This window comes from Eriocheir sinensis, chromosome 1, assembly GCF_024679095.1.
Source record: "Eriocheir sinensis breed Jianghai 21 chromosome 1, ASM2467909v1, whole genome shotgun sequence".
Taxonomy (NCBI): domain Eukaryota; kingdom Metazoa; phylum Arthropoda; class Malacostraca; order Decapoda; family Varunidae; genus Eriocheir; species Eriocheir sinensis.
Genome location: NC_066509.1, coordinates 15,047,165 through 15,060,063, shown reverse-complemented (window position 1 = coordinate 15,060,063; position 12,899 = coordinate 15,047,165). Strand labels below are relative to the sequence as shown.

The 12,899-nt window shown below is 41.8% G+C and overlaps 1 protein-coding gene across 1 annotated transcript in view; it reads left to right on the top strand.

The window, feature by feature from the left end:
* The first annotated feature begins 6,114 nt into the window (after positions 1-6,114).
* LOC126995477 (beta-hexosaminidase subunit alpha-like) overlaps positions 6,115-12,899 on the top strand; it is a 30,569-nt gene continuing 23,784 nt past the window's right edge. The window contains exon 1 of the mRNA XM_050855060.1: positions 6,115-6,271. Within this exon, the coding sequence (XP_050711017.1) occupies positions 6,262-6,271 (10 nt within the window). The 5' untranslated portion in view covers positions 6,115-6,261. The remainder of the gene's footprint in view (positions 6,272-12,899) is intronic.

The window sequence follows — 12,899 nt, the reverse complement described above, 5'->3', positions numbered from 1 at the left end:
GTTTTCTAAAATACAGATAATGAAAATTTGAATTTATCTATTTTTTTTATTTGAAATATCAATATAGTACCGTTTTCGCCTATCGGACTTATCGCTAGCTAGTATCGGAATTGTGGATTTATATCGAGTATCGGTTATCGGTTATCGCCCATATTTGTGTTTCCAGTTAACGAATATCGGTTATCACCGATAAGGTTTTCCATTATCAGTTATCGGTTATCGGGAATAAGGTTTTCTGTTATCGTGCCCAGCTATGATTTTGAGCCTATATGTATATTTTTACCTCGTGACGTGCCCTACACCATCAGAAGCAGAAAAGCATGCAGATTTAGGATCTGGGTTTATAAAAGCGATGTGACGAAAACCAGCTGAGTACGAAGGAGTTGAAGAGAAAAAAATGCAAGAAAATGTGTACTCCCTATTCATTTAACTCTGATTTTCGTATGTGAATTTACACATTTTTGTTACAATTTTATGCTAGTGTGATGCAGAATTTTCTCAGGAAGATGATGGTGGTCTCCATTTTTCTCAAAAATAAATGTTGGGGTCAGGAAACGGGGTAGGAGTGAGGTGTGTGAAGTCGTCGGTTTGGGATGAACTAGGCACACCCGTGCACGGCCTCAGGCTAGCTTCACTTGCAGGCCGCAGTCTATAGTATGTAAATCTGTGGAACTGTCCACCCATATGACTTCCCAGCTTGTTAAAACACTGTAGACAGTGCAGAGGGAATAATGTTCTCATCTGTGACAGTCACCTCCCGTCTCAAGTCTCCAATATTCTTGCTGTGGAGTTTAACGTCGTAGAATTTTGCTCTGACCTCCTCCACACTACTCACGAAGCCACTCACGCGATTGACCTCAGCAGTCACAGCTTCCCACGCCCACACCCATTGCTTGGCTGCACCAGTGAGGCATGATGACAATGGCCCCCTAGCCAATTTTGGTTGCGAGGGGTGAGTATGGGCAAACATTAGAATAATACCCAATCTTGTGATAGCGAGGCACGCTGATAAATTGGCGTTAGCGACGGAAAACTATGAAGGTAACATACAAAAATGTTCAGAATATAGGCTACATAAGCGAGTATATTTTTATTTCAAGGATAAATATGCAAGTAACGTGCATTCATTCGTAAAAAAAACCCATCTAATTGAGGGATTACAACGCTAATTATGTGTTTTAAGGCAGTATTTACGCCTGTACAATACACATATCTTGATTTCTTCTAGCCTATCAATGTTTCTGTGTGTGTGTGTGTAAGGATCCCACACCATGGAGCAGTATTCGAGTGTTGGTCTCACAAGTGTTATAAGCTATGTATTTAATGTCAGGTGTGCAGTTATGTAAATTCCTCCTCAGGAACCCCAGTGTTCGGTTGGCTGTGGCACTGATGTGGTCTATGTGAGTGTTGAATTTCAAGTTAGTTGAGAGATGGATACCAAGGTACTTGTGTGTGTGAACTGATTCTAAATCTGAATTGTGGAGAGTGTAAGTGTGATGGATGGGGTTGTGCGCTCTGGTGAATCTTAATAGTTTGCATTTGTTTGGTCGGAAGTGCATCTGCCAGGTGCGCTCCCACCGCTCGAGGGCGTCCTAATCGTTTTGTAGTAGTCTGCAGTCGTCAGTAGTCTTTACTGCTCTGAACAGTAAACTATCGTCGGCAAATAGTCTAGTGGAAGAATTAGGCGTTGACAGTGGAAGATCGTTAATGTACAGGAGGAAAAGAAGGGGGCCTAGAACGGTGCCTTGTGGGACACCTGAAGAAACAGGGACAGTGTCAGATGAAGATCCGTCAAGAAGAACACGTTGAGTCCTATTAGTAAGAAATGCAGTGATCCAGTGAAGACTAGGTCCTGAAATACCGTAGTATTTCAATTTTAATGTCAATCTTTTGTGCGGGACTTTGTCGAAGGCCTTGGCAAAATCTAAAACAATAGTGTCAACTTGTTTAATGTCACGTCGGTCAAGTAGCCTCGTAATGTCGTGATATGTAGTAATGAGTTGCGATTCACATGAGCGTTTAGGTCGAAAGCCGTGTTGTGAGTCAGTAAGGATGTTGTTTGCGTCAAGGTGATTCATTATGTGTATGTGTATTATGTGTTCGAAAATTTTACATGGAATCGATGTTAGTGAGATGGGGCGATAATTGGCTGGGTCAGTCCGGTTACCTGTCTTGAATAAAGGATTAATGTTTGCCAAAAGCCAATCAGAGGGTAATGAGGTGGATGCTATAGTCTGTTCAGAGCACGAAGTCGGTTCAGGGTGGAGCTGGTATCGTCGTTTACCTCTAGCCATCCTGCCAAATCAACCTTCGTACATGCGTCTCTCTCTTTTGTTTCCCATCCATGTGCTATTTTAAAGTGATATTTTATATATTCTGTATATAGTAAAGGAAGCTACATAGTACAATGAGTGTCGATGTTTAGGATTATAACAGGGATTTGTATAAATTCTATGACATGTGGCAGCGATTTTTTCCCATGTGCCACGTTGTGGTGTTGGCAGTGGTGGTGGTGGTGGTGGTCGGTGTGTCCCCCTAGGTCCCTCCCCCGGGTCGAGAGGGAGAGAGAGGGAAAGAGAGAGAGATAAACAGGTGGGTTGTGGGTGGGTAGGCCGGGAGAGAGTGCTAATCTGATAATTGGCGGTCGAACTGGCAGCGCTGCACTCATGGGAATTCTGGAATCTGCCACACCTTAAACCGACTTCATGCTCCAAACAGACTATAGTAATTGGGTGAATATCTTTTCACCCGCACAGTTGCTATCCATTTACAGGGGCCTTGTCCCCCCTCGTATGGAGTATGCATCTCATGTGTGTGGGGGGGCTCCACTCACACAGCTCTCCTTGACAGAGCGGAGTCTAACGGCCGTAGTATTAATCTTCCCCATTCCCTTTCCGTCCCCATCCCCATACGCGGGTCTGGGGTATGTGTAAACCGCCCCATCCCCTCCCCGTCCCCGGCGGGCCAGACAAGACCAACCCGCAGGTCATAATAATGTTGGCAGCACTTTCAAACCAATAATTACAGAAAACGAGATAAATAATGCATTTTTCACACACCATTGTATTCATATATATTATATATCATAAAACAAAACAATAGCGTTGTTGATCTACATGTAAATAACAGGTAACGCGGGTAAGTTAAATTATGAGACAGGTTGGTATCCATGACTGGTCACACACACCTGGCCAGCCACACCGGGGTTGCCAGGTCGTGTCATTGGTGGCATTTTTGTCTTAAATCGAGGTGGTCACCAAGAAATGCTCTTTTTTATGGTATATGTTAAGTATTACTATAATGCCATATTTAGTCATCTATCTGCCGTCTTTTGCCTTTTTTGGGGCAATTATAAAGAAATCTTTAGAAATAGCTGTATGTTTACAATCAAATGGAAACACAAGAGTCTTTACAAACTAAAAGAAATATATTAACTTCAGCAAAGTTTGCGATACAATATCAGTCAGAAATATTCTGATACTTTTCAATATATTTTCTTCTATAATAACAAATATAACACTATTTATTCATGAAATATACGAAGGGGAACCTAAAGATGTTCTGCCTCGCACCCCGCGGAGTCAACACTTTTTCGACCCCATCCGCTCTCTCTCCAGGTAGTGTTAATCAACCCCAACCACCCGGGGACGCTTAAAACTGCGGGTCACAGCCAAGGAAAAGGGATGGGATGGGAACGGGAATGGGGGAGATTAATACTACGGCCGTAAGGCTCTTCGTCTCATCAGCTCTCCTCCTCGTACTGAAAGTCTTCTACCTCTTAAATTCCGCCGCCATGTTGCCTCTCTTTCTATCTTCTGTCGACATTTTCATGCCGACTGCTCTTCTGAAGTTGCTAACTGCATGCCTTTCCTCTTCCCGCGGCCCCGCAGCACACGACTTGCTACTCATGATCATCCCTATACTGTCCAAACCCCTTATGAAAGGTGCCCTTGAACTGTCTCCTTTACTTTAAAAAAAAAAAAATTGGCAACACTGGTCGGGGGCCTCGGGGCTTCATTAATAACGACAGGGGAAGGAAAAATATAGGCCCCTGTCATTGGCAAAATTGAGCCTCGGGCAGAATTGAGCCTGGGCATCTATATGCCTCGGATTTCTTCGCTATTATATGTTGTAAGATCGTTCTGTTGACATGTATGGGTAAATTAACGCTTTGAGAATCAAAATATAAAAAGAAAACGCAAAATTCACCCTAGTAAATCAGAAATTACATAAAGTTCGGCAGCTTTTCCTCGTCGCCAAGCCGTCCTCCAGCAGCGCTCCGACACCCATGATCGCACATTCATTTTTCACAAAAAATTGGATACCAATCACATTTGCATGAACATATTTCCACAGGTGAATACTTAGGCCATGTTTACACCAAGTTGCGACCCTGGACGGCGAACACCTTAGATCAGGGGTTCCCAACCTGGGGTACATGTACCCCCCAGTGGTCATTTGCACTTTTCAGGGGGTACATTGGGTCCGAGAGAATAACCACTACTGTACAATACATGGTGTTGTAATCTGCATTCACAATGTCATGGTTTTTTTTTTTTTTTTTCAATTTCCTAATTTTAGTAAGCAAATCTGTTATATAAATTATATCATCAGTCTGTACATACATATTTCATTAGAAAATAATATAAAAATATTACAATTTCATCGTTTTTTTTTTTTATCCTAAATTTTTAGGGGTACACGGGAACCTATAAAAATGCCCAAAGGGTACAGAGGGACAAAAAGGTTGGGAACCCCTGCCTTAGATACAGGACGGCCACTACTTCACATGAGGCACAGGTTGATGTAAGTCCCCGCGGATTCTGGGTGAGCGGACAGAGGGCATTCATGGACATCCGCAGATTCAACCCGATGGTTACCTGTTACCGTGAGCTGCCCCTGAAAGCCGCCCACCAAAGGATCGAGCAAGAGAAGACATGCTCCTACGCATGACTCGCATAACATCTCAGAAAAGAAGCATCAGCCAAGGAGCCACGTTGTCGCCTAGATGAGGTGTCGCCTCTCATTCTCCCAGCTCAGGTCCGCCATCCTATGTCTCGGGGGCACCAGACACTCTGGCCCAAAAGCCACCAACATCTCCAATATAGACTATGAGGCCACAGTGGTGGAGAGTGACATTAGGGTGGGTCGGGAGTGACTTGACTAGGGAAGGAAAGGGATATCTAGACGCAACAGATGACAAGGTGTTAAGTATAGATTTATTGCTAAGTAGTATTAGCGATATGGTTGGATGCCATATAGTCATTAGCGAACAGAATTGGGGCTCCTCCATGATTATGTGTCGGGAAAATATACATGGGTGGAGGTATCTTTTATGTAGTAGTAGTATAGTAGTAGTAGTAGCAGTAGTAGTAGTAGTAGTAGTAGAAAAAAATAGTAGTAGTAGTAGTAGTAGTAGTAGTAGTAGTAGTAGTAGTAGTAGTAGTAGTAGTAGTAGTAGTAGTAGTGGTGGTGGCAGTGGTAGCAGTAGTAACAGTAGTAGTAAAAATAGTAGTAGTAGTAGTAGTAGTAGTAATAGTAGCAGTAGTAGTAGTAGTAACTTGCTGTTGTTGTTGTTGGTGGTGGTGGTGGTGTTTTTGTTGGTGGTGTTGATGTCAGTCGTGGTTGGTTGGGTGTTGGTGTTATTGTTGTTGTTGGTGGTGGTTGGTTGTTGTTGTTGTTGTTGCTGTTGTTGTTGTTGTTGTTGATGATGATGATGTTGATGTTTTTTTAGTTGCTGCTGCTACTGATGTTGTTGTAGAGGTAGTAATAGAGTAAAGCAACAATATTATCAATAATAATAATAATAATAATAATAATAATAATAATAATAATAATAATAATAATAATACTTATATATATATAAATAACAATAATAATAATAATAATAATAATAATAATAATAATAATAATAAAATAATAATAATAATGACAGCATATAACAGTGAAATCAAACAATGGTAACAAAAAAGCAACATTATCAGCATGACAACAACCATAACCACAACCACAACAACAACAACAAGAACATAGGTACATTTACAGACACCATGTAGCACGTTACTATAATCTAAATACTGATATGTCTCGTTATCGATCGGTTTATCATTCAAGGCAGTGGCAGTCTGGACCTTGTTGGCAACCTGTCCTGTGCCTACCTCCTCCGTGCCTCCCATCCCTCTGCTCCCAGCCTGCCAGTCCCAATCGGCAGGCTTAAATACTCCGTCTGTCAGTTCCTTGGCAGAACGTACGGCTTTCAACATGCATCCAGGTGAGTTCTGCGCTTCGCCCTTTCTGACCGATACAGCTTGAGTGACTTAGTATGTTTGAAGTGCGCATTTAAGGCCAGTGAGCCTCCACACCACTCGGAGCTGCCACACTCCACGACGCGGCCGATGGTTTGTTGTTGTTGTTGCTGGGGCAGGTGGCGGTTACCTTGAAATAAATGCTATACCTTTCCCTACAATGCAGTTTCGTGTTTTGCCGCTTTGAATTTTGGAGAATGACTTGAGTCGAAGAGTAGCTATATTTGAGAACTCGATGACGGGCAACAGTTTAACAAGATTGGACTAAAAGTGGTTAATTTTCAAGGCTAGATATTACTAAACTAACTAAAGGAACTCGGCAAACATGTTGATCTTCCAGAGTGTGCCGAGTGCAGCCAGACACTCCCGCTCTTCGTCAGCTGCCCCTTGAACGTTTGTACTTATCTTGGGGATACAGTGCACCGACAGAATATCCATAAATTTCCTGTTTTCTTTTTTATCAAGAATAAACGAAACCGGCAACCGCTCTAATCAAGCAGCTTATCCCGAGCGAGGGGCAGAAGCGAGAAGCATAATCACGAGCCTCACACATGCAGAAGAATCTTCCGTATTAAACTTTTGTTGCACTCCCAAATATGTTGATTAATTATTGGATGGCGTTAGGTGGTGGTAGTGGGGGAGGGGCCCTGCTGTTAACGTACGTATTAATTCTGTGACGAGGTTAAATGGTTTCATTATTGGGGAAAATGGAAGGAAGAAATCTTAATAGCAAAAAGATACATAAATCAACTTATAGAAATATTATTGTAACGAATGACTGTTCTCCTTGACAAGAAATAAACGTTGATTATCTGATTTTTTTTTTTTTATTATTGGTAATAAAATAGCGTAAATTTTCACACTCTATAAGGTGTGTAGTACGTAACAGTAGTAGTAGCTGCAGCAGCAGCAGTAGTAGTAGGAGTGCAGTGCCCCGGGATCTGAGGGTGGCGCGCTCTTAAACTCTTTTTTACTATGACTAAATCTTAACTGAATTAGAGATTGCATGTAACGTTAGCTTACTGGCTTATTGAGCATAGAACAAATTAAAGACGAATAAACTCCCGCGTAATTGAATGCGAACGACTATATAAGGTAGGCTGCCACCACCCCACGATGAGGGTCGGAACCCCCTGCTCAAAGGGGAGAAAATAAGACTGACTGACTACACTCAACTACGCCGGATGAAAGACGGGAACACTTGAGGGGGTGGCGTAGACACAGAAGAGGGAGGGAGACGTGAAGGTACGGATTTCCTTGTATGTCGTCCGGCTGATCAACTCGTAACCTTAAGATTAAATGAGGAACAGTGATAAACAGAATAATATAATTACAAGGGGAATTTTACCGAGACATTTGTTACAAAGATAAGATATAATTGTTTGTTCTAGAGCCTATGGGTCGGCTTTGTGAAATTTCAAAAATATAAAGTTACTACTGAGAATAACCTTACACCCTAACAAACTTCCCTTGTCGAGCCTATGGCTGCCACACAAGGGTAACAAGAACGCGACTACATAATTATTAGTAATACTTGGGTGAGACGTTTGGGGAAACGGGGGGGGGGGGAGGGGGGGAGTGTATGTGTGTGTGTGTGAAACTGATCGAGTGGACGAGACGCGCTGACTGGTCACCAACAGGGCCTATATAGGGCAGATGAACGGAGACTGCTTAACTATACTTAACACACTGGATATGTAGGTATATTTCAAACTTATGAGTATAATTAGTAATCAGCGGTCGTATTGGCAGTTTTCCACACTTACCGAGCATGAATGAACGTTTTAACGCAGACGTTGAACTTGTGGGGAGATATTTACAAGAACTAGACTGTGCAAATACACTAAAAATTATCAAAAGGGGTTCGTTTGCATAGTCAACCTAATCTAGACTAACTGGTCTCCAGCGCATGGGAGTGGTGGAAGAAAGGAAGCTGTTGTTGTATTCAGCACGGTTATCATCGGTTATTATCAGCATGTTAACGGTAGTCTGTCAGATTTTTGCGTTAAAACTTCATTCATTGATACAGTGTGTACGTGTAGAATGTTAAATTAACATTACTGAAGCTGCTTTAATTATTGTACGTAAAATATTAACCACTGAATATTTTTGTCTGATGTCAGGATATAATCGAAAGGAGACTTTTGATCACAGCTTTATTAATTTATTTCATTTCAGAGTTCAATAATCAAATTATATATGGAATAAATCTCCTAGAAAATTAACTGTAAAGCCATATCATTTGGATTTAAGGCAAACTTTAGGAAGACACCAACCGAACGGGCGCAAGCCACTCCCGGTGAGGCATATATGGGAGATGAGAAGGGAGCTGAAGCCCTCCAAAGACCCTTCCCATGTCCTCACTAACCGTTTCCTATTGTCTCACAAACGCCGGAGAGTAGTTCAGCATGCTCTCTAAAGACAGATCCTCTCTCTATCCACACCACACTACATTCACACAACATATACACCTTTTTCCAAAATTCAAATTTCAAAATGGCGCACCTTCACCTTGCCTCGGAGTCCCCGCCTGGGGGGGGGACCACAAATTCCCCCAGGGAGGACTCCCCTTCTGGCTGCCGACCCGAGAGGTGTCTTGATAACTCCTCGAACCTTTTTCTTCTCAATTTCTGCAACATTCGCGGTCTTCGTTCTAATTTTCATTCTGTGGAACACCATCTCTCTTCCTCTAAACCTCACCTTCTCTTCCTCACCGAAACGCAGGTTTCTGAGGCTACTGACAGCAATCTTTACTCTGTTCCCTCCTACTATCTCTATCCTAAATTTCAATCCAAAACTGGATGTTGCGCCTACGTGCGCAACGACATCACTTGCTCCCGTGCCCACAACCTTGACTCTTCAGAATTTTTCCACCATCTGGCTAAGACTTCATTGTCATTCTATTACTAAATACATCTGTGCTGTTTATCTCTCACCTAACTCTACTAACTATGTAAAATTCTTTGACTACTTGAACTCTAAAGTGGAGCACATCTTGACCCACTCTCCCTTCGCTGAAATCTCCATCCTAGGAGATTTCAATGTTCACCACCAGCTTTGGCTTTCATCCTCTTTCACTGACCAGCCTGGTGAACAAGCCTACAACTTTGCTATCCTCAACGATCTACAGCAGTTGGTCCAGCACCCTACATGTATTCCCGGCCCAACATTCTAGACCTCTTCCTTACCTCAAACCCTTCTGCTTATTCTGTCAAACTGTACTCTCCGTTGGGCTCCTCCGATCACAATCTTATTTCTGTATCCTGTCCTATCGCTCCTGTACACCCTCTGGACCCACCGAAGAGGCGATGCTTCTGGCATTTTGCTTCAGCTTGGTGGGACGACCTGAGGATGTACTTTTCCGATTTCCCGTGGAATGATTATTGCTTCCAGGATAGAGACCCCTCTGTGTGTGCTCAGCGCATCACAGAGGTGATTGTCTCTGGAATGGAGGCATACATTCCACGTACTTTCTCTACTCCTCACGCTAAAAAGCCTTGGTTTAATCACGCTTGTTCTCGTGCTGTCAATGATAGAGAGGCAGCTCACAAAAGGTACCAGAGCCTTCGAACTAATGCTAACTATGAACTTTACATTTCTCCCCGGAATCGTGCCAAATCTATTCTCCGACTAACCAAAAACTCTTTCATTAATAGAAAATGCCAAAACCTTGCTTTCTCTAACTCTTCCCGTGACTTCTGGCATCTAGCCAAAAATATCTCCTCCAACTTCACTTCTTCATCTTTCCCTCCACTCCTCAGTCCTGACGGCAACACTGCCGTCTCATCTATATCTAATGCTGAACTCTTCTCTCAAACTTTTTCTAAAAACTCTGGGCATATTCCGTCTACTCATCCCCCCTCTGACTCTTTTTATGCCTGTTATAAAGATTCTTCAAAATGATGTTTTCTATGCCCTCTCTGGCCTCAATCCTCAGAAGGCTTATGGACCTGATGGAGTGCCTCCTATTGTCCTTAAAAACTGTGCCTCCGTGCTGTCACCCTGTCTGGTCAAATTATTTCGCCTCTGCCTGTCAACATCTACCTTTCCTTCCTGCTGGAAGTATGCCTTCATACAGCCTGTGCCTAAGAAGGGTGACCGTTCCAATTCCTCAAACTACCGTCCTATAGCTTTACTTTCTTGTCTATCTAAAGCTTTTGAATCAATCCTTAACCGGAAGATTCAAAAGCACCTTTCCACTTCTGACCTTCTATCTGATCGCCAGTATGGGTTCCGCAAGGGGCGTTCTACTGGTGATCTCCTTGCCTTCCTAACTGACTCTTGGTCATCCTCTCTTAGCCGTTTCGGTGAAACCTTTGCTATTGCGCTGGACATATCAAAAGCTTTTGATAGGGTCTGGCACAAATCTTTGCTTTCCAAACTACCCTCCTACGGTTTCTATCCTTCTCTCTGTACCTTTATCTCCAGTTTCCTTTCTGGCCGTTTTATTTCTGCTGTGGTAGACGGTCACTGTTCTTCCCCTAAACCTATTAACAGTGGTGTCCCACAGGGTTCTGTCCTATCTCCCACTCTCTTTCTGTTGTTCATTGATGATCTTTCCAAAACGAAGTGTCCTATCCATTCCTACGCCGATGACTCCACTCTGCATTACTCAACTTCTTTTAATAGAAGACCCACCTTACAGGAACTTAACGATTCAAGGCTGGAGGCAACAGAACGCTTAGCCTCAGACCTTACTATTATTTCCGATTGGGGCAAGAGGAACCTTGTGTCCTTCAACGCCTCAAAAACACAGTTTCTTCACCGATCCACTCGACACAATCTTCCAAACAACTATCCCCTATTCTTTGACAACACTCAGCTATCACCTTCTTCAACACTAAACATCCTCGGTCTATCCTTAACTCAAAATCTCAACTGGAAACTTCATATCTCATCTCTTACTAAATCAGCTTCCTCGAGGCTGGGCGTTCTGTACCGTCTCCGCCAGTTCTTCTTCCCCGCACAGTTGCTATCCATTTACAGGGGCCTTGTCCGCCCTCGTATGGAGTATGCATCTCATGTGTGTGTGTGGGGGGGGGGGGGGGTCCACTCACACAGCTCTCTTTGACAGAGTGGAGTCAAAGGTTCTTCGTCTCATCAGCTGTCCTCCTCATACTGATAGTCTTCTACCTCTCAAATTCCGTCGCGATGTTGCCTCTCTTTCTATCTTCTATCGATATTTTCATGCTGACTGCTCTTCTGAACTTGCTAACTGCATGCCTCCCCTCTTCCCGCGGCCCCGCTGCACACGACTTGCTACTCATGCTCATCCCTATACTGTCCAAACCCCTTATGCAAGAGTTAACCAGCATCTTCATTATTTCATCCCTTACACTGGTGAACATCTGTATTTCCTCCTGCCTACGACTTGAACTCTTTCAAGAGGAGGGTATCAGGACACCTCTCCTCCCGAAATTAACCTCTCTTTTTGGACACTCCTTTGACCTCTATTCAGGAGCAGTAAGTAGCGGGCTTTTTTTTTTTTTTCTTTCTTTTTCTTTACGCCCTTGAACTGTCTTCTTAGCTGTAAAAAAAAAATAATAATAAATAAATAAAAAATAAAAACGAATTTGCTGAAAACTGATGGAAGCTTTGAATGTAATGGATAACCATTATTATTAAATATCGTAATCAGTAATGCAGGAGTATTTACAAAGCGGTGATGTTCAAAATCAATGTCTACATTAGAATGTACAAATTTGACATGATTAAATGCACGCCCGATCCAAGAGCTTTAAATGAGTCTGCAATAGATTTAAATACTGGAAAGCATTGCTTAAAATGTGGCAACAAAATAGAATAAAAGTTTTTTTCAATACAACACTAAAATAAGAGAAGATATTTTTATATTACGGAAAAGGACAATTTTCTGTGAAACTGATAAAGCCACTGAACGCGGGTGGGACTCTAAAGCTTGTTTATCACCTAGAGCCACACATAATAATTTTAAAAAAGAAGAATGCTTTAACCATTGTATTATCTAATATGACATCAGGGTGATTAGGAAAATGAAATCTAGATCTACTAATTGTGAGGCTGTAGGGTTTCAATTAATTCATCTTCATATCCTATTGAAAATACCTACCATCCTAGTAATGTCATCTTGCAAATTACTGGCCACGAAAGCTCCAATTTAAGAGGATCAAAAGTATAATGATAGCATACAATGATGCAGCATGGATAGATAGCTATCATTTTCGAAGATATTCATTTCCACATATCACTAGCAATTAAAGTAAATAACAAAAGTCTCATAACACTGACTTGTAGAACACTAAACTAAACCAAACTAAAAATCACTGAAAAAAACAAAAACAGTAGTAATAATAATGATAATGATGATAATAATATTGATGATAATAATATTGATAATAATAATAATAATAATAATAATAATAATAATAATAATAATAATAATAATAATATCTAATAATAATAATAACATTAATAATGATATCTGCATAATAACACCGTAATATAACAAAAATAATGAAGCACTTCCCTATTTCTTCATCGTATTTTCTTGACACACTAAAGCCCCAAATACACTGCCGAATTTTGGTTCACGAATGTGCGCGAATATGCAAGTCA